The sequence below is a fragment of the Lutjanus erythropterus genome, chromosome 20, assembly GCF_056507025.1.
Source record: "Lutjanus erythropterus isolate fLutEry1 chromosome 20, fLutEry1.hap2, whole genome shotgun sequence".
Classification (NCBI taxonomy): Eukaryota; Metazoa; Chordata; class Actinopteri; order Lutjaniformes; family Lutjanidae; genus Lutjanus; species Lutjanus erythropterus.
In genome coordinates, this window is record NC_139336.1 from 19,787,225 (window position 1) to 19,809,817 (window position 22,593).

At 42.0% G+C, this 22,593-nt stretch overlaps 1 protein-coding gene across 1 annotated transcript; it reads right to left on the minus strand.

The window, feature by feature from the left end:
- Positions 1-1,498: 1,498 nt before the first annotated feature.
- On the minus strand, positions 1,499-22,020 carry setd1ba (SET domain containing 1B, histone lysine methyltransferase a). The gene is made up of 18 exons (XM_084745311.1): positions 21,802-22,020; positions 21,406-21,557; positions 21,048-21,146; positions 20,456-20,726; positions 18,242-18,363; positions 16,595-17,698; positions 12,624-13,376; positions 11,234-11,407; positions 11,033-11,126; positions 10,705-10,913; positions 10,512-10,587; positions 10,043-10,426; positions 8,203-9,486; positions 7,390-7,556; positions 6,368-6,493; positions 6,069-6,188; positions 4,041-4,178; positions 1,499-3,911 (listed from the first exon to the last, which is right to left on the minus strand). Exons 1-18 carry the CDS (start codon positions 21,860-21,862, stop codon positions 3,738-3,740), a joined length of 5,508 nt encoding a protein of 1,835 aa, XP_084601437.1. The 5' UTR covers positions 21,863-22,020; the 3' UTR covers positions 1,499-3,737.
- Positions 22,021-22,593: the final 573 nt, after the last annotated feature.

Here is a 22,593-nt window from a genome sequence, read left to right on the forward strand (position 1 = left end):
TGAAGGTGACGTCAGGCTGCAGATTTTCTCTGAAACCAAACACAACAACCGCTGAACTCACGGATTAATGACACCAGGAGGAAGTGATGAGTGAAGTCAGCAGAGATTTAGACTTTAGACTTGAGAGACATTCAAGTCTCAAGTTTTATCTTGGTAAAATCCTGGAATATAAGAAATTAGCAGTTCTTGCATGGCCACACACTTTACACACTTATTATACCTAAGCACTGAAAGGATTAGGTTTCAGCCATGTTTCAATGCTTTGACACAAAAATATTCAAATATGTCACTTTAAAGATCACCCTTTGCACCTTGACTTGCAATTTGCGTAGGAATACTTGTGATCTGATTTGCCTCAAAACTCTTTAAAACAGATCTAAAAAATCAACACAGACAAGACAGAAAAAAGTTTCAGCTAGTAGTTGAAAGTAACTAAGTACTTTTTTAAAGGTACTTGTATTGTCTGCTACTTTCTTCTTCTACTCCACTACATTTCTGCGACAGACATTTTGCTTTTTACTGCACTGCATTTATCTGAGAGCGTTTGTTACTAGTTATTTTACAAAGCAATTTTTTTTTTTTTTTACACAAAACATAAAACAAACTTTTAAAGCACCATACAAACAATCAATCTTAGCATATACTACTGAGAAACTGTGATTTTCTGCTCACATGAGTACTAGCATGGAAGCTAAGCAATGTACAGCAGTGGACAGGGTTAGCAGCAAAATATTTTTTAGCCATTTAACAAAGATCTACACCCAAAAGATCAATAACTGTTTAAGTGTACGCTGTATTCAGAATATTTTCACTGCTTTACTTTCCTGTCAGACAGCCTTTCCTGATTGGAAACTGCCATTTGCAAGCCAAATATCGCTCACTCCAAATCAACCAGACATTTTTGAATGCAGGAGTCATTGTAACTTATATAACAGTACAACAGTCACAGGGGACATTTAACCACATTGAGTAATTTAACTTTTAATACTTTAAGTACATTTTTTTATTATACTTACATACTGTTACTGAAGTAACAGGACTTTTACTTTCAACAAAGTATTTTCAAAGTGTGATGTTAGTATTTGTACTCAAGTAAAATATCTGTCTGTGTAGAATTGACATTTTTTTTTTTATTAGTGGATCCAATATTTTTTCTTATCAAATATGTCCTGCTTACTTTTTTATTTTGTTATAAACTGTACTGGTCAATGCTTTCATTTATTACCGGTGTTGTGAACTGGCTGTGTGTGTTTGTTTGTTTGTTTGTTGGAGGACACTGTATCACATGATTGGGTCCTCGATCAAACCAGCCTGACACAGAGTCATTGTTTGTTTGGTCAGCTGCTGCCTACTGTTTCCATTCATGAAAACTCGGCATCAGTGTGCCATTATTTCAGGGAATCATCCATGAATGAGTAAATCCACTTTTATTTAATTTTTTATTTAACAGTTCATTTAATTTCTTCTCCATATTGTGCTTCATTAAAAACAACCACTATTTATGGATGTATGCAAAATTGCTTTATTTCCATATTTTCCTTTTTCATACATTTGTCGTGTAATAAATAGACATGAGAAACAGGCTGACGCTTCAATCCTCTTCCCATGCCGATTCTGCACCTTTTTGTTTTTTTCTCCACACCGCAAACAACTTTTCATAGAATTTACAACAGAAAATAAAAAAAACAAAGCTTGACACAAGCTGAATTTCCTGCTACCAGCTCATCGCTCGCCTCATATGTTACATAGACCTCTGAGCTGTGTTCGTGTAGCAAATCCCAGGGAACAAAAATATATATATATATATATATTTATATAGTTATTCACAGTTACAGTATGTACACATTCTAGGATTATAAAGCAAATGGGCAGAAAATGAAGACGTTTCTACAAGAAACAATCTTTCAAAAAGGGAGGTGGAGACTTTCCTGTACACAGTGGACCTTTATCTTTAAATAAACAACCTTTGAAACCCTCAGATTCCTTTTACAGATCCCTGAAAATATTTTAAATACTCAGTCTTTTGTTAAAAAAGAGAAAGAGATAGAGAGATGCATCTTAAAAGTGTTACCCCCGTGAAGATAAAAAAAAAAAAAAAAAGCTTTAGATCTTCTGTACAAGTATTCATATACAATATAAACATCACTGGTGAAAAAAAGGAAATATTCGTAATCAATCCAACTGAATGAGAAGCAATGACTGACTTGGTCTTGAAGGGGCAACTGATTGGCTAAGAGAGGGCGTAAAGCAGAAGTGCAAGCCTCAAGTGCATTTTTTTTTTTAAATCTTAATGAGTTTATAAAGAAAGAACGACCCTCACCAAACAAGGGTGCGGCCGCAGAAACACTTCTGTCTCGCAGGAAACGTTGAACACTGGTTGAATAATAACTGCTGCAGGTGAGGAGGAATCTGTGAGCACGCAAACATGAGACAAGTCAGCCCAGGCACGGATGAAGGAAGCCGAGACATCATCACTGAAAACACCCACAGCGGTGGAAAGAAACAGGCAGCAATTCTTCTGCATGTGCATGTGAAAAACAAACAAACAGACTTTTACAGTATATCCATCACCTGCCTGCTCAGGTTAAACAATGACATTCATATGGCACTTAAAATAATTATTCCTTCCAAAGCTGAAAACTTAGTTTGACAAGTGTTTTTTTTTTTTTTTTTTTTTCCAAATGCTGCCCAGTGGATGTAAGAAATTGATTTAACGTTCATTTTCTTGCTCTGCATGATTAGTCAGCCTTCTGCGCTGCGGCCTACAGGGGGCAGTGCACTCACATTTACATACACTAAAATATGATAAATTCTCTCAATCCTGACACACACATTCACACACACAAACACACACAAATATAGTGTCTTTGAAGGAACAAGCAAGAGGAGATCTACCTAAACAAAACTGGAAAACACTGGAATATCATTAATACAAATTTTGCACGTCATCTTTAACTTTTTTGCATAAACTAATAGGAAGCAGCATGATCCGTCATTGGCTGGTGAAAGCAGGTGTGATATCCAAATATTCCAGATTTTGTGGCAGGATTTAAGAATTTTTTTTTGTTTTAATTAGTTTGATTTATTTCCAAGAAAACTGGTGCAGAGGAGGTAGGAGCGAGAAAGCAAAGGGTTGCAGTCCGTGGCGGTTGCTGCGACGCTCCACCGCTGCCGTCCCGCCACCTGCTGCGCCGTCTGCAATCTGCTCGGGTGCCGACCACGTCTCCCCCCGCTGAGGAGAGGTGTTTTCCCGGTGGGCTTGTGCGTCTCAACAGCATTAGTGAGCAGCTGAACATGTGAGTCTGTGTCGTATTTTTGTACCACGTGTGGTGTACGTAAAGCTTATGAGACAAATGAGAAGGGGGGGGGGGGGGGGTGGAAAACTGTACAAACCAGGACTGGACGTGGAAGGAACCATGCTGAAATACTGTCTGACGTTGAGAGGGAGGAGGGGAGGAAATGCTGCACCAGCAAAGTCAAGTGTTTTAGTAAATTCTGGGTCACTGGCAGACATAAAAAACTATGCGATTTTCATTTCAAGAGCACCATAAATCGTAAACAATCTAGAGTTAAATATGTGAAGAGTGGCGTACAGGAAGCTGAGCTCTATCTGGACGACCTTCCCTCTTCAGTTCCTCATCGTCTGGGGTCTCAACATGTGCACGTCCGGGGAAACTTGGATAAAGTTTGACAACAGCACTTTCACACCCACGGAGAGGATTGACCTCAAATGGACGTTAATTCAGCGTTCCCCGACAGTTCTCTGCCCCACACAAACAGGGGATCTTCTCGTCCTCGATGGGGAACTTGTAGTCATAAGTGATCTCCTCGTTGACGTTGATGGGCTGCCTCGAGTAGATCACAATCTTCTTTTGAGACTCCACTGTGATGACCTTCGCATAACAGTTAGGCTGAAAGAAAAGACAAAAAAAAAAAAAAAAGCTGAAATAATTAGAATGTTTGGTTCACAGCATGTTTTGTTTCATATTTGTGATGCTGACACTTTTATAAAAAGGAACACTGTGCAGATGTTGTCTTACGTTGCAGCTGTGGTTGATGAAACGGGCAAAGTTGCCACACTTCGTAGCATCTATGATGGTGTCGTGGTCCACACGGAACATGTAGCTGCTACCGATGCCCTCCTCCTCATAGCGCTTCTCCCGCATGTCCGCAATCACCTGCCAATGGAAGATTGACGCTTGTTAGAGGTTTGGCATCTTTAAAATGGAACTAACAGCTTAATCTGACACAGAGACAGTTTACACCTCGTATTAACATGTGTCTTGGGTGATCTGATCACAGGTGGACAGCTCTATGTACAGGTGTAACTGCATCCAAAATGAATGGAGGACCACTGAGGTCTGATTGTTCAGACAGCATGCAGAGGTGGTCTGAGACATATGTGACCATATGTGTCTGTTATTCCATCATGAGGTCTAACTATAAAAACTTTGTGAAGCAATGTCTATGACAAATTCTTTATTATTTGGGCCTTCTTGTAAATTCAACAAGTGTAATGCATTAAGGTAATTCTGTCTTTGTGTAAAAACATTGAGTCTGTTCGTCCCAGCATGTTATTGTCCAGTGGATGTTGACGCCCGGCCGTGAAAAACAACAATGCATTTTGCAAACATGTTTATTTGCATATGGAGCAGGGGAGTGAAACCGATATGGTGAATTCTTAATCACTCGTGCTGCTTGTTTCTTTCCATGTTTAAAATGTTGCTGTGAAGCGTAGGCAGAGGAGAGGCTCTGTGGTGCACTAGGATGTACACATTAAGTTTCTCTGAATCTGTCATTAATGCCTTTCTGCAATGTGAAAACATGAGATTTACACACAGTCAGAAAAAGTAAGTGTGAATCATCCTGTTCATAGTTCAGTCATAGAGCATCTCTTTCTCCTGTCAGCAGCCGACAACGCAGGTAAAACAAGATCATCACTCAGGCTGAAAGAGGGGTTTAGTGTGGTGCTCAATTTAAAAAAAAAAATGAACTAATAGTATAATCTTCATATTGAATTGCCAAATGGACAGTAATCAACTGACAAAACAGCCCTAGTGTTTCTTTGCATGTAGAGCAGGGAAATGAGATCCAATCACAAGTGGTCACGATGCACTGTAGTACCAGGTCTGAACAGTCTCTAAGAAATCCACTGGGTCTCTCTTGTCACCGCCCCTGTCAGTGGGACTTGCTCGTGACCAAAATGAGCTATCATGCTGGGTCGTAACCATTTCTTGTCAGCTTTCATGACAATCCAAGCGACATGAGTGCATCAAAGTTTGGTTGTTTCTCCATTCTTCTTAACGGGAGAAGAGGCTGCACACAGTTCACTATGTAGCTGCCCATGTTACTCATCGGTTACACTTGACACCCTTGACCCCTATTAAGTCAGAACAATTTGTGACCTCATTTACTATAAAATCTGATTATGTCTGTGCTCCTGCTTTGCATGTTTTAGTTAGAGTCTAACAATACAGTGCAATGTTATCTTTAGTGCTTCCATTAACCTTAGCATCCCTCATTTTGTTTGTTTTGCATGCCTTGTAAAATGAGTCTGTGTTGCATGTTTTAAATAGTACCTGACAGTGTAGTACAAGGATGTCCTGATGATGTCTCTACTGACATTAATATTCTCTTCTCTTTTTAATAACTGTTCTGCATGCTTATGAATACCTTTGTACTTTCAATTTTATAGTCAAAATTTTAGGGTGACATCAGTCCAAAGACTACGGATGAAAAATAGCCTTGTTGCTAACTCTGGATCATTCACAACAGCATTTACTAATATATACTGTCTCTGTTAAATAAACAAATACATACATAAATAAATACAACTTAAAGTTACTCAAGGTTTTTGTTGCATTTTATCAATTTTGCCTGTTGCAAATCAGTATATATATTCAGTATAATCCATCATAAATCTTGAATTTAATTATTCATAAACATTTCCTTATTATCAAATAGTCCTGATTATCCTATAAAAGATCAAGTGAATAATTTGTATGTATGATATATATATCTACATTTTGATGTGGCATTTAAAAACGAACCAATCAGCAGTCTCTTACCTGTCTGATGTTCTGTCCCACGTACTCAATCACCATTTCATCAGCAGCAATGGGCTCCATGGCAAACAGACCCCAGTCGTGGATGTGTGACTTGCAGAATCTGATCTTTTTCTTACGGAACTGAAAAGAGAATAAAAGAGCAGTGTCATTTCTATCAGTATCAGAAAAGCCGACGTTCAGTTGACGTTTTGAGATGACAACTATCTTTTGTTCATTGTGCTTGTCTGTCTTATGGCCATGTTTCTAAAACTTTTTATAAAACTGCCCACTAGGGCAAAGTCCTGTGTGATTGTGTTTACCTTCAGCTGGTTGAACTTCAGCAGGTCACTGTCACATGCAAATGAGGACAGCAAACGCCGCTGCTCCGACCGCCGCTCTGACCCAGCTCTGGTCGTGGGGTGGACCTGTGCAGGAATACTCATACCCTGCAGAGAGAAGAGGGAGTTAGATGTGTTCACCCACAGCAGGTTAACAGGATGGTTCAGATGATTAATGTGTATGTATGCTGTACTGAGTGTGTCATCTACAACAGATGGTGGTTGTAACGCTCTCAGTTTTGAGAAACAAAGAGGGGCACAGAAAGGAAGCCAAGCAATGTACTTCTGTGGACACGGTCAGCAACAAAAGGTATTTTAGCAAAAGGTTTGTTTAAGTGTATACTCTATTTAGAATATTTTCACCACTGTACTTTGCCATTAGACAGCCTTTTTTCACAAGAAATTATTGTTATATAAGACAAATATCACAGTCTTCAAACCAACTAAACTCCACTGGCAAAATCAGTCATTTTAACTTTCAGAACATGGACGTTGCTGGTTTACCACTGCCTCAATGGGTTAGTAAACTTTGTTTACTAACTAGTTTGTTTTTTGTGTGACATTAATGTTTTTAAATGAGAGTTCAAATTCACCTAAGTTGCACAAAATTACAAACAAACTAACCAACTGAGCCAGCAGGAGATGTGCAGCTCCTGTGTTCTGTGAGGTAAAATGACTTATTTCTCCTATGGAGTTTGGTTGGTTTGGAGAGAGCAATATTTGGCAGTTTCCCATCATAAAAGGCAGTGTAATTGCAAAGTAAACCCTATGTTTTGTTTTTTTGTTTTTTTTAGGTGGACCTTTTTAACATGTTTAGCTGCCGACCCCATTCACAGCAGTAAACTGCTTAGCCCCTTGCTGCTCTTCTAAACTCAGAGCATTCCAACTGCAATCTTTTGTAGGTAATACAATGGCTATAACCCCACTTCAAATAATCAGAACAATCCCCTTAACATATATTATGTAAGTAAATAAAGCTTCACAGTCTGTTCTCTGTAGCCCACCTGTGTGTCGACCGGCGGCTCCTCTGACTGCAGCCTCGTGCTCTGCAGGTACTTGATCTTGTCCTTCTTGTCGATCTTGTAGTATCCCTCGCTTCGAGCGCAGCCGGTCGTGTGATCCCTCATGCCGTCATCTCTTCTCTTTTTCTTCACTCCAGGGATGTTGGTAGGTGCAGGGGAGTCAAGGAAGAAACTGAAAAGGCTTTGAACCAGAGCTGGAGCTAGGACACCAGAACATTTCTGAAGTTCAACAGATACTAAATGCCAGCCAAACAGTTCCTCATTTTCACCACCAGAGGGGGCTGGTATTTGATACACACACTATAAAACAAATTGTTTGTGATATTTTTAGTGTTATTTCACTGGACTGATCTCCTGGATAATTTGTGGTTTGTGGAGCACTTTGTAACTTTGTTTGGAAAAGTGACATACATTCAGATTAAAGGGATATTTCATCCCCAAAATACAGATTTTATGTGTAATAAATACACATATTTTTGGTGTAAGTTTTGGAACTATTGGCTGTAGAGATGTCTGCCTTCTGTCAAATATAATGGAACTAGAAGGCACTTGGTTTGTGGTGCTCAAAGCACTAAAAGATACATTTGAAAAATTTCTTGCCTCTCCACAGACCTTGGTATAAGCAGTGCGAACTATTTTTACCATAGAAATAAAGTAGTTCCTCCATCCATCTTCCTAAATGGACAAATTACACTAAAGACCAGATATGACTGATTTTGGGGTGAACTGCCCTTTTAATATTATTGACATTAACATTAGGTGTAAACCAGCCGATGTTAAGCAGTTAAAGGATATGAGGATGGTTGACCCAAAGCGTGTCATTGAGCCAGTCATTGCCATTATCCTGTTGCAGCATCTTGTCATAAGTGATCTGCAGCAGCCGCACATCCTCCTCGTCTATGCCTTCATTCCAGATGTCATACAGTATGGTCATCTCCTCAAACTCGCTGCGTGGTGTGAAGTAAGGCCGCGGAGGTGAGGTGACGGGGGACAGGCTGTCCAACAGCAGCTCCTCCCAGCCTCGCCGCGGCCTCCGTGTAGGCTTCACAGCTACAGGTGCCTCTTCTTCATAGGACAGGAAGCCGTCTTCTGCAGGGATCACCGTCTGAGGCTCCACCTCCCCTTCCCGGAAGTCCAGGCTTGGGTGGTCGGGGGACTTGCCAGACATCCTTTGCATGGACAGATCGGCGAGGTGTGCGTCATGAGGCAGAGGGGTGGACTCAGATGATGACAGCTCCAAAGACTCGTCTGCTGCAGAGAAAGCTGGGGTCTTTTTGCCTTTGGGTCGTCCAGGTTTCCTCTTTGACGCTGGGACAGTATCTGATGGCACAGGGACATCTACAGTGAGACCAGTGGGCAGATCTTCAGGGACACTGACTGAATGCTCTGTTCCACCTGACAGGGGTTGGTTAGGCAGAGCGCTAACAGGCGGCTCCTTAAACACTGGTCTATCGTCCAGGCTCTCAGAGGATATTTTTCTGTTAAGCGTTAGTGCTGAGGGGTCTGGGAAGACAGGAGTGAAGGTTAAGTCTCTTCCTGGGGTGCGGGGGACTCCAGCGCTAAGGACAGGGGACTGTGCGGGGTAGGAGAAGGGGCTACCGGGAATGTGAGGTGAGCTAAGCAACAGACTGCTGCCTGTCAGCGGGGCATCACTACCAGGGGTGATGGGCACCGTGTCCATGCTCTGGGACTTGCCTAGACTTCGGGCACGCTCCATCAGGTCCCTTCCCGGTGTGCGGGGGATATCTTCATCTGTGGGGAGCCTGGGTCGCTGAGGGAGTTCAGGCAGGGGACCGGGGGGTGGATGAAGGAGGGAGCGACCTTCTACAGCTGGGTGAGGAGGGAGGGGGAGGTGCATTAAAGATGCAGAGGCGGATTTGGGGACAGGTGTGTTTGAGGCTAATCGACCAGGGGTGCAGGGTACTTCCTCAGGCTCTGTTTTACCTTTGGCTTTTGTCTCCTGGTCGCTGTCAGGCAGGGCACCTGTTGGAGTGGGAGGCCGAAGGTTTTCAACATGCTCCCGAGGTTCAGACTTCACTACAGGAATGTTGCCATCTACACGGATGTCTCGCTCTTTCACTACAAGAAGAGAACATTTCATTTCACTTCAACATTAAAACTTAAAAATGATACAAATCTTTGTAGAAATTAGACACAGAGTACCTCCTGGGTTCTCCAAAGGTTAAGAGTTAAAAACCTTTTTAACACCACTTGAAATGAAATTTAATACCAACTTCATGGCCATACTAACAAAAGTATTAAAGATATAATGAAAAATCACTACAGATTTTAAGTCCTACCAAATTTTTGGATTTAGCCAACGGTTCAGTTATACTCACATTCATAGTGCCTGGACTAGGCAGACTAGGCTTCTGTTTCCACTTAAATAACATTTGTTTTTTTTTAAATATTATTTAGAAAATAACTTGAACTTGAAGTCTAGACAGTACAAACCCCAATTCTCAACAATTTGGGATGCTATGGTAACAATGTGGATGGTCCTTCTCCTTCAATACTTCTGAGGCCTTGTTTTGAAAATGTTACATTCAGTGCTTTTTTAATACTTTTAAGATCCCACAGGTACCCTGTAATCATGTCTGACCTGAGAAATACAGATTTAGGAGCAGACTCTCACCTGGGACGCCTCCTTTGGGTGATGGCGGCTTCAGGTCCACCATTACCTCCTCCTCTTTAGGGCTAGGAGGTCTGCATTTGGGCTTGCTGCTCAGCTCCTCCCTGCTCCGCTGGTCCTCCCTTTCCTCCGGGACTGGTCCCGCAGGAGGGCTTTGTGCCTTAGCCTCTGTGCCCCCCTCCTCTTCATCAGAAGATGAGGTTGAAGAGGATGAAGAGGACGAGGAGGTCCTGGCCTCTTTGCCTTCGTCTTCTACTTCTTTTCCTACCACGGCCTCCTCATTGTCCTCCTCCTCTTCTTCCTCTTCCGAGCTTAACTCATACTCAGAGTCTTCACTTTCTGCTGATGAGTCGGAGCTGGCCTTGGAGGAAGAAGAACTTTCGGCTTCTGCAAAAAACGAGGCAAAGAAATGCTAAACTGCAGGAAACAGACAAAAACCAGGCTGATTGTTGCTTTCTGATATTTAAAGTACCGTCGTCGGACGAATCCGAGGAAGCGCTCTCACTGGATGATTCTCCCTCGTCTTCATCATCTCCATCCTCACTCTCCTAAGAGATGATGACCAATCATAAATATGGTTTAAAAAGGCACAAATATTCAATGCACACTACGGGAAAGATAACCCAACAGTCAGACATTTAATAGTAATTTCTGAGTCTGCTTACTTTGTCTGACAACAGCCTATCAGTGGTCTCCGTTTCATCAGGCTCCTCCTCCCTGTCGGACAATGACTCCTCCTTCCCTGACGTGTCCACCTCCTCCTCCCCTTCACTGTCCAGTTCAAGTGGCCGTGAATGCCGTCGCTTCGCTGATGTACCGTCTGCGTCCATTTTGGAATCGTCTGAGGGGAGTTCAGCGGGGTCTCGGTCCCGGTCTGACAGAAATAAACAACAAGATAATTCAGCTGTTGATGATTTCATAACACCAGGCAGAAAAGCAAGAATATGGAGACAAATGAGTGTTTAGGCCTCTGTATTGATAGTGGAGGATTACCTTCATCCTCCAGCTCGTCATCTACTGGAGTCGAAGGTCGGGCTCGTTTGGTGTCCCCTGCTGATGCAGCCTCAGGTGGGTCCTTCCTTTTCACCTGAACACAACATGCAACCGTTAAAGACCAACCAGCAGCGCAACTGGTGGAGAAAAACAGACTTCCTCCTCATCTGTGTTTATTAAAAGACAAATTTCAAGGCTCACCTTGAACGAGGGCAAGCGGATAGCTCCCCGCAAACCAATTCCCAGGCCCATTCCCTCATAGCCCAGCCCTTCGCCTTTGTTCCAGTTCTCCAGAAGACTTGAACCCATCGTCTCTTTGGGTTTGGGTCTTTCTTCTTCCTTCCCCTCCGTACCCTTCACTGGAGTCAAAGACGCCTGGGGAAGAACAGAATTTTAATGCTAGGTACTCACTGAATAAAATGATGTTGTTCAGCAAGTCACCCATTACAGCCTTTTGTGAGTGGCTTCAGTCTACAGATAAATATATAAGAAACACATGCTGCTTTAGATGTGAATGCAAATAGCAATGATTTCCATGATCAGTTTATCGGTGAAAAATTTTTCCAATTAATTGTTTCATCTATAAAAATACAAGAAAATTGTGAAAAACGCCCATCGCCAAGTTTTCCACAGCAACATAAACACAATCCACACAGACTTTTTGCACATTATTACAGCTTAATATATCCATATTGTTCCAACTGCAATACTGTACGGGCACACAGTTATCACATCCATCAAGCCACTTCTTCTTCAGACTGGTATGTTAGAGTTACAAATTTTAATGGTTTCAGGACGCCCTCTGCCCCATTCTTTCAGAAGATGAAAATTTTGTCCATATTTGAGATCAATCGATTTCAAACGTCAATTTGTTTGTAAAGGCATTCATAAAAGGGACATCTAAGGTTTTCTGGAATTTTCAGTTCCATTCAGACTGTCACTCCTATAAAATCAGTGTAGTCTTCTTTACATTCCCTGTGTTAAAACTTATGTCAGCCAATTTTCTGTCAAATACAGAGGATCCATATTGTGGAATGATATTAATCAGATCCAAATTCAGTCCCTGTCTGTGTTTAAAAAATATCTAAATACTCACTTTTTTAGAAAATTGTTGAACTGGCATTAGATCAGGTTTTGCTTTCTGTTTTCTGACTTAATTGTTTATTTTTGTATGATTATTTGGGAGGATTTTTTTTTTACTTGTGTGGGAGTTTTTCTGCTGTTGCTTTTTTGTATAATTTTTTTCCTTATTACTTACCTTATCTGTGTGAGTCTTTAGATTTTGAAATTCAATATTAAGATTCACAATCATAACGAGTAGGTTTATTTTGATTGCACCAACTTATAACTGGGGGAGACCCAATACAAGCCTTGTTGGCTTTTGGCCGCCTTACATATTTTGTTATTTATATTGTTTTATGTTCTTTCTGTTATTTTTTTTTTTATTCAGTCATATAATATAGAAGTTTTGCCGATTTATTTAACAGGTAGTACGGTTATAAGTCTGTATACATATAATCTGCATGTGGTTTGCTTCTGTGGGTAACACTGCAACTGTATCTTGGATACTGAAAGGAAAAAAAAAACTTACCTTTGCTGAGCGTTCTTTCTTATCCCACCAATCATCAAAGGCTCTAAAAGCCACCACCTCCACCATTTTGCGGTTGAGGTCCCTCTTCATGATGGCCTTCAGCTCTTTGACAATGACCAGCAGCACACCATCAACAGTGGCCTTGTGGGGGTCCTCCTTTTTAGTGTCATATCCAGGAGGAGGAACAGTAGGGTTAAACTTTGGTATACTGGGATGCTGCCACTGTTGTCCAGGCGCTCCTGCACTGCCAGCAGGTGTGGCACCCATAGACAGAGGTGGGTAGGATCCCCCAAAAGGCCCAGACGCACCACTGTCCATAAAGTGTGGATAAGCATAGGGCCCTCTGGTCTGAGCCATGCGACTCAACATCTGCTGCTGCATCTGGAACGACATGGGAACGGTGCTCCACTGTTCCCACCGCAAGCAGTTCATCAGCTCCATCGGCATCAGGGGCATCATGCTATGAGGGTAGGGACCCATGTGTGGCAGCAGGTGGTGAGGCACTCCGGGATGAGCAGCCAGGTGAGCAGGATGACCCGGGACGGCAGAGTGAGGGGGAAGGTGGTGATGCGGGATGGGGAAGCCGGCCTGGTGTGGGAGAGGGGGGAAGCCCGGAGGAGGGATGGGAATGGTCTGCATCGGACACTCCGCAGAGTTTACAACTATGCCCTTGCCACAATCTCCACTGGTGATTGGAGTCCCAGGCATCTCATCGTCAGAGATTTCCATGTCCTCTCCTGATGACTGATGGCCCTGTGTGAGAAGGGACAGCCTGTTAGGACTATGGAAGATCAACATTTATTTTTCACAGGTTGCACAAATAGAATTATTGATACAATATCTGAGTCTTAGTAACAATACCAAAGCAATGATTCTATTATTATTATTATTTATGTGTCTACATAACACTTTTCTTTATTTAAAGTGTATAGGATTTAGTGTTATCTAGACTGTAATAAACTGAATATTGCTGGCCTTACCCTCCCCTTCCAAGCAGGTAGGAGAAACTACAGTGGCAGCAAAACTCACAAAAAACATCAAAGGCCCCTCTCTAGGGGCCGTGTTTATCTGAGAGAAACATGGCAGTGCCTCTGTAGCTACAAAAGGCTCATTCTACGCTAACAAAAACAAAATGATTCTTATTTAACATGATTATACACTAATGAAAACATACTTATGAATTACAGCTGCAGAATACGATAAAAAAGAAAAAAAAAATCATATTGCGATTATTTTGACAGCTATTGCAACATGATTCACCATTAGTGGGAATGATCATTTTTGCATCACAATTTTAATTTTCACTGGAAAAAAAAAAGAAGCATGGTGTGAAATTTGTTGGAATCTGTACCAACCAAACAACTTTTCTTACATCTGGAGAACTAGATTTGAAGGCAAGGGCATCTTTGCAGCACTTCCTTATAATGCTGTTTTGTAACCTATTCTAACTTACCAAAAAACTTGCAGCTTCTAATAAGGACATCGCATTTGGTCATATTGTGATTCCAATACTCTTTTGATCAATTATGCATCCCTTTATGCATTATGACTATTCGATTCCATTCCTGCCATATTGTCCCAATAGCACCCCATAAATGTTACACACTAGACCTTTAACAAAAGAAGCTAATGCTCTTATATGTTAAAAAAAACATACTAGATTTTTAAATATTAAAAATCAGGAAATATCTGATCAAAGAATAATTAACAACATTACAAATCTGACTAGGCTACAGTGCTCTGTGTTATACATGGAACACATTTTGGTGATTGCCAAAAAGTACCAAGGTTTGATAGATACTTGTATTCAAAATAAGAGCAACAGATTCCAACAGATGATTTAAGGGCTGATCCAAGTTCAAAGTATTCGCACTATCACAGTCAAACACAACTGACCCATGTCACTGGCAACATGTTTCCAAACACAGCTGTTTGCTCAAGGCATCAAACTATTAATTGCTAAAACCACAGTGGAAAATATAAAAGCAAGACTTTGGGCCATTAAATATATCAGCATTGACTTTTCTTCCCTGCTGTTTGTTATTATGAAAAGATCTCTGTTACAACTGCTGCAGAAATGAAACTAAGTAGAGTAAACTCAGCATGGGAGTGGCGTCGTTACCCAAATGACCTGTTGTTTGCAGTGCTTGCTTTGTGATAACTTGAAATGTGAGACCTGAGACGCTGCGGCCAATCCTGACTGTCAGGCTCAGCAAAACCAGGAAGTGTGGTGCTGAATGGGGCCAACAGCCAAACTGTGTTTTCCTCCGTGTGAGCGTGTGGTGAGTGTTAGAAAGAGGAAACAAGAGTGTTCAATTCCCCAACAGCAGAGCAGCTCTTATTTCTCCTTTCAAAAGCTTTCACAGCACACAAGTGTAGAAATACAACAACACAGGCCAGATGGTGTTACTGTGACTTCACACAGGGAGATCAACTTCATATGAATGTGAAGGTATTTGTGAAGCTGCAAGTTATTCATTGAAAACTTTTCATTCATAACTGTTCTCATTTAACTGTTTCACCTGCGCTGGCAAGGAACTTTATATCTTTTATACACATATTCAGAGGCTACTGTGGTTACAAACACAATTATTTTATAAGGTAACACTCCATTTCAAAAAAAGTTGGGACACTATGTAAAAAGTTAATGAAAACAGAATGCAATGATTTTCAAATACTTTGACCTATATTCAGCTGAACACAGTACAAAGACAATATATTTAATGATCAAACTGTAAATATACACTCATTCTTAATTTGACTGCATTATGTTTTTATGTACATTTTACACAGCGCCGCAACTGTTTTGGAATTGAGGTTAAAGTTCTTTGACAAATAATACTTTGCCATTTTAAGATAATATTTGTTTTTTGCACAAGGTAAACAACACAACATCAGTTAGCTGAAACAACAAACATCTTTGTCTGTGGTGTGTTCATACATGGATTGTTGTGAAATCAGTTTCCTTTTCAAAGCAAAATGAAACAAAAGAGAAAGTTTACTACTACCACCTCGCACTGAAACTAGACCTCACTTCCTGTGTCCCTCGTGTAACTGTCATTCACAGCTGTGTAAACATCAGCACTGAACTACTATCAACTAATTAAGACCGCCAATACAAGCTTATTTTATGCTCATTTGGCATGTTATGGTGCCCTATCCTATGAAATATGACAAACTTAACATATGTCAGTTACATATGTCATATTAGTCAGCGTATTACCTAAAGTAGTGGTGGACAGCATGTCCACGTTGGAGAGGCAGAGAGGAGTACCGGCACGGAAGCTAAGCAATTAACTGTTTTGGACAGGGTCAGCAACAAAAGTTATTTTAGCCACTTAAAAAAAGTGGCCACAAATAAAATCAATATCAGTTTAAGTACACGCTATATTTAGAATATTTCCACCACTTTGCTTTGCCGTCAAACAGCCTCTTCCAATGGGAAACCATCGTTATATATGCCAAATATTGCCCTGTCCAAACCATCCATGCTCCATAGGTGAAATCAGTAACTTTACCTCATAGAACACAGGAGCTGCTGGTCTGCGGCTACCTCGTTCTTTTAATTAGCAACTTCTGTGTTCTACAAGGCAAAATTACAATTCAACCATGAAGTTTGCTTAGTTTGGAGATATGGCTTCAAGCGATATTTGGCTTATATAAAGGCAATTTCCCATCAGAAAAGGCTGTCTAACGGCAAAATAAAGTGGTGACAATATTCTAGATACACTACACTGATCACTTAAACTGATCTTGTTAGATGGACCTTTTTTAAGTGGCTAAAACCCTGTTTGTTTCTGACCCTGTCTTCAGCAGTACATTACTTAGCTTCTGTGCTAAAGTGCCTCAATCAACCCTACGTTAAACAATCTGAACTATCCCTTTAACATATGGAAGTATACATATTATTTTTACTGTAAAAAGGCAATTACACGTTTCATGCAAATGTAAGAAGAAAGTGTGTGTCTTACCGTGTCCATCTTATCAGTGGGAGTATGGCCTCGAAAATGTCCATCTTTGAGGTCACTGTTGCTCATCTTCTCCTGGACAGGAGAGCTGATTCTCTTGAGCAAGGAGGCAGTTCCTGGAATTGGCTCTTCATCTTCCGAGTCTGGCAGTGGGGTCGGACTGATGTCCTCCAAGCCCGTGCTAGAGGGACGGGAGTTTTGCTGGCCACCTTGGGAGCCGCTTGTGTAAGGGGGAATTGGGGATAGCTGAGAGGACGAGGAGGAAATGGGACTGCCCTCCATTCGCACCTCAGTGTCCGAGTCCGGCTCCTCCAGGAACGGCAGCAGTTTTGGCCTTTTCTCCTTGAGGAGCATCTCAATGCGGGAATCCAAGCTATTGCGCTCTGGATCCAGTGCAGGGGAGCCAGGTGAGGGGCAGTGCTCGGGTGTCTGTGGAGGAGGGGTGGTGGGATGAGCAACTGGCTCTGGTGGGGGCTCCGGGATTGGAGGAGTTTCTGGTCTCTCCTTGGCGGGCAAAAAGTCCGTGGCGGCAGCCAAAGGTGGCTGTGGCGGTCGGAGGTACTCACCCTCCCTTTGGGCTGGATGATGGAAAGCTGGCTCTGACGGGGGGAATGCAGGGGGCAAAGGAGCCTGGTAGGGCGAGAAGGCGGATTTGAAGTTGGGCGTTGCAGGGGGAGGCGCAGTGTAGGTGAAGGACGGGGTGGAGGGAGGGGGTTCAGGTGGGGTGAGCTGGTGCTGTTTGAAGGGGGCAGGTTCAGACGTTGTACTTCGGTACATGTTGCTGCGGTACTGAGGCCTCTCTGGTCTGCGGTTGTATGCGTCCTGGAATTTACTCTCATGTCTGCGAGATTTGTAACCTCCAGAGCTCTCGGGCCGGCTTGACGGGTACGCCGGCGTGGACTGCCGACTGGAGTAATTTGAGTCTTGAGAGAAGGGCGTACCTGTCTGGCGTGGGGTATGAGGGGTTCCCTGGGACTGGGGGGTATCCTGCCTTAGGCTGGAGTAGCCCGTCTCCAGGGACAGAGGAGTGGTGGAGCTGCTGGGTGGCAATGTCCCTCCAACAGCAGACATACTGCTCTCCGACAACCTGCGGATGGGCTCGCAGGCCTGAGAGGAGACAGACAGGACTGGGATAAATGAAGGCATCACAGGCAAATATTCACACCAATAAAACCATCACAACTAGAAATGACCCCTGACATTTTACTGAATGTCTTGAGGTTGTAACTTCAGTACAGTCATGGTATATACACCTGCAAAGAGCAACCAGTGGATGAAAGTATCTCGACACAATGCCTGCATTGACCTCATGCTCAAGGCCAAAGTGCATGTTTCAATGGCTTTGTGATCTCAGTCTACAGGAAAGGGTCTGTTCTACTTCACCACCTGCTGCACTCATAAAATGACTCCCAGGTAAGGACGGCAAGTTGGTTTATTTCTTCAAAGTAACACTAACAGTCCAGTAATCACATCTACTCAACTGTGTGCAAGTGTTCTCCAGGCTGACCTTGCAAAATTCAGCAGAGGCTATCCTAAATCATATTATTACCTGACACCCACTGTCACAGTTGAGGGAGTGATTTCACATAAAAAAAAAACCAATTATGAACAACAGCCAATTTCCCCCCCTTTAGTTAGTTAAGTTTTTACCAGTAAGGCTTCTGCCAGGCTACGAGGGGAAACTTCTCTGGCTTCCTCTCCGCCAACAGGTAGTGTCCGCGGAGTGTAGCTGCCATTCATCAGGAGCTGGAAGTACCTGAGGCGATTCTCACCTGCAGAATGGTAAACACATGTGGGTTTGATGCCAAGTCTATAAAGCTAGCTTAATGCCAGCAGGCTTTATTAAAACTAATTTGGCGTGATTTAAACAACAGGGATTATTCAGTGACAGCTGAACCCAAATCTAAACATTTGTAGAGGGGACAACAAACACATGTGCGGTTTGCTTTGTGAGGACATCCAATTACTTTGAAAACAGAGGGAGCCTGACAAACTGTTGCTGTGCATTGTTTATGCCTGCCTATATATGAATTGTAAACTGTGACACATGGTCAGCTAGTTAAATTTAAACTTTTTCAGAGCATTATGAATACAATTCAATACCAATTTCATGTCCATGCTAGCAAAAAAGTACAAAGGATATGGAGGAAAATCAGGGTCCCAGAGCACCTCTGTGTGGTCTGCACAGTTTGCACACTGGTTTTGTAGTTTTGACAGCATGAGTGATACTACTTTTTCCCCATAAACACATTTAAAAACAAGACCAAATTTATGTAACTTGAAAAATCAACTGAACATTTGAAGAGTCATAACTATTCTTTGTTTTTTGTTATAACAGTGTCATCAGTCACATTTGGAATATTAAATCATTCATCTTTCCTCACTGTATCTGAGCCTTTCTTACCCTCAGATGTGTATAAACTACAGGTTACATCAACTTCTTTTTAAAATCAGTTATTATATTGGTATTGGCTATGAGAACTGATATTATTAGTAGCAGATGAAAAAAATCTTTATCATGCATCCTTAAAAGGTAAAGTTACCTCATATACTATAACTACAATCCAAATACCTGTCAAAAAAATATTCAAGACATTTTAAGACATGAAATTCAGATTATTGGATTTGAACATGCAGGAAACCCTGCATGTTACGCATTAAATATTATTAATGCACATATGGCAGTTTAAAACATATGATACATAAATACAATAACAAAAATAGCCCTAACACACCTTAATTGAAAGACTTAACATAATCTGCACAAGTGCAGCACTCACCAACTAAAAATATTAGAGACTTCACAAGAAGAAAAATATATTTGAGAGGATAATTGACAAGAATAGCCCACCTGTAGCTGATAAAAACTGCATTTACTGTGACTGTGAGGCACATATATAATAGGTATGAAACAATTATTGTTATTACAATCAAAGTCCAGATGATTCATACCATTTCAAATTTTAATTACGTGTAAATATTGTGCAGCATCAACTAGAGTTAACAATAGTCTCCCAAATGCAGCACCAACATCAATGTGGGTTTGTTTTGCATCAGTGAAAACACTGACATCACAAAAGGACATGATGCCATTTCAAACCACTGAGAAGTTTTCAAAATAAAACTTGGTGAAATTATTTCTGAATGTCTATTGGTACTTTTTGAACATTTTAACATTACTGATTGATATCTGTGATCATTTTGGCCACTATAATCATGATATGAAATTTTCACACACATAAATACAACATGTGCTTATAGTGGTTCTTATTTAGTGTCTTTATAAAAGAATACAGTGAGAATAATTCAAGAGAATAACACTAACTGTATGCACTAAAATTAAAAATGGTCACACACATATATGAGCACAGATGCTAAACTGTTGCCAATCAAATATTTAAGACTTTACATTATCTTAAGAAGATTTGAAATCGCTGTTTTGCATCAGTTGAAAATGACAGCAGAGTCTTACAGTATCAACAATGTTACTGAGGTAAATCCTGACTAAAATTTGAGAGATTTAATTTAAATGTGACTCAACAGAGCTGATGTGAAGGGGAGAGGACTCTGACAGATTGGTTTGTGTTTGTTTACAGGTCTGAAATTATGCACAGTGGGAGTACACAGCACCCTCAGCTCTGGGCTTGTGGGAGCAGGCTAACGTTCAATGAAATTCAATTACCCCACGTTACCAGGCAACGCACGTAAATTTACACACGTGACTACTGCCCTCCTAATGATTCAAAACAAGGCAAAATTTCAGTATGATTTTAAAACTGCAGCATAGAAGAGTACAGGCTCGATCGGTGCACAAATGTAGGTTACACCATGTGTTTTCCTTGAATGGCTGAATATCTTGTTTACCTTTCGGGTCCAGCTCCACGTGGATGATGTTTCCCATAACAGACGTGTCGTGCAGCGACTGCACAGCCACCTTGGCGGCTTTCACGGTCTCAAAAACAACTTTGGCAATTCCCAAGTGCTTTTTGTTCTTCGGATTGTACAAGATCTCCACCTCCTCGATTTCTCCGAATTTTTTGCACATGTCGGTAAGAAATCCTTCCCTGATGTTGTCGTTCAGCCGGGCGAATGTCACCTCCTTTGGAGGCACAGGGCCGATGTAACACTCATCGATCTGGGGAGAAGAAGAAGAAGGAGAAGTGTTAATGTTAGGAGTTCCTTCGAGTTAATGTTGCACCATATGGGGTCATTTCTGACAGCTAAGATAAGAGCATAGCCACGAGTAGAAGCGACGAACATGCAAATCTAGTCAGTCAATCTGCGCGTATTGGATTTAGATTATTTTGGGTTTAACAGTCATCCGACCACGGATATAAAACTTTACTCTCCGACGATCATCCCAAAGATGAATGAAGGGGGTGTGTCTGCAACTTTTGACAGCCCCCGTGTTCCACAATGAAAAGCGGGCATCATCCTTTTCTGTCATGGTATATACCTTAAATTTGGGCACCGGTAGATCTGTCTCCTTGTACTTCGTCCAGAGACGACCGATCCTCGGATCTCGGACGATGTCCACTGGCGGTATCCCTGGGTTCTGTTGGGCAGGAGAGGAGAGATGAGGAGACACGTTAGTGTTATCCTCCCATTCACAACCTCACACGTTGGGAACTTGTTGCAAAGTAGTTGTGGTGGTGTTCGATTAAAATGAAGACCTCCTACACGCCGTTCAAGATGTTGGAACATGCCCGCGGACGGCCACACGGCCACACAGCCACATTGTAACCTATCATGGAGGTCGGCTACTCGGTTACTATTGTAGCCGTTGGTCGCCGCGTCAAACGCGGTGCACTTACGGGCATGCTGAAAGTCTGTCCATCGTAGCGATACAGTTTGTGGGATCCCTTCTTCAGCGCCGGGTCGATGATCAACTTGTAACTTCTCCAGTGGTGACTCCGCTTCTCCGCCGAGCCGCAGACGGGATGACTGTCCATGCCGTTCGCCAAACCTGAAACGACAGTCAGGCAGCGACAAGGAGAGAGGAGAGCTATCGTGAGGCAACGCTAAACACGGTCCCGTTAAGCTACCAGCCCCCAACACTTTCTAACAGCCACACGGCACAGATGCATGACTTTGGTGATAGGGGTAACCCAAGCAAATAAGAGCGAAAACGGGATCTAGCGTTATATCCCAGTTACGGAAAACAGGCATTAGGAGCTGGCTGGAGAAAGAGGAAAAAAGAACAAGCTTACTTGAACTCTGCTTTCTGCCATGGTCTTCGTTCAATCTGTTTCTCTCGCCTGGTTTGGACATGGTTCGTCCGATCGAGTGATTTTTCTTGAATTGATGAAAAGACGAAATCGCTTTCCTTTCGCCGCTTACATTACATGATTTAGCTTGAAGAATACTGCCTCCTTTTCGGCGAGAGCCAACACATATTGTGTGCCTCTGGTCTGTAGCTTCTGTCTCTCCCACAATACACCGCTAGGCTTGCCCACCTCCGATGCTAGTCGCAGTTTCGTTACGAGGTTATTTCTATTTGTACTGGCCATTTAACGATGCTACTGCCTCGTATAAATTATTATGTTTTAAATGACTCGTAAAATAACGCTCGTACGCGTACGTGTGATTTTTACGGTTATTTTAACAGCTTTGTTTCGCTAAACCTCTAAATCATTTTTTGTGTGGAATCTGCCGGCTGCATTTACCCAAATGGCAAACACAAGATAGACACAAGGGGCAATATCTTCTTAACTGCTACTAAAGGCTAATAAAAATGATTTGGCCGCAGGTGTTTGTGTACACAAATGCAAACGTGTTCAGCCATATTTAAAAACGAAAACAAACAAATGGGGACTCCATGCTGTAGAGCTAGTTGCTGACTACTAATGTGAACAGAGGAATTGGATTATAATACGAAATTCGGCTGGTAGAGAGTTCAGTCAGGGAGCTTACGTTAAGCTAACTTCACGTCTGGTTAACGTTCATAACCGTCGGAATGCGGCGGTTAGTGAGGTCTCTTTCTAGCCAGACCAAAAAAAAAA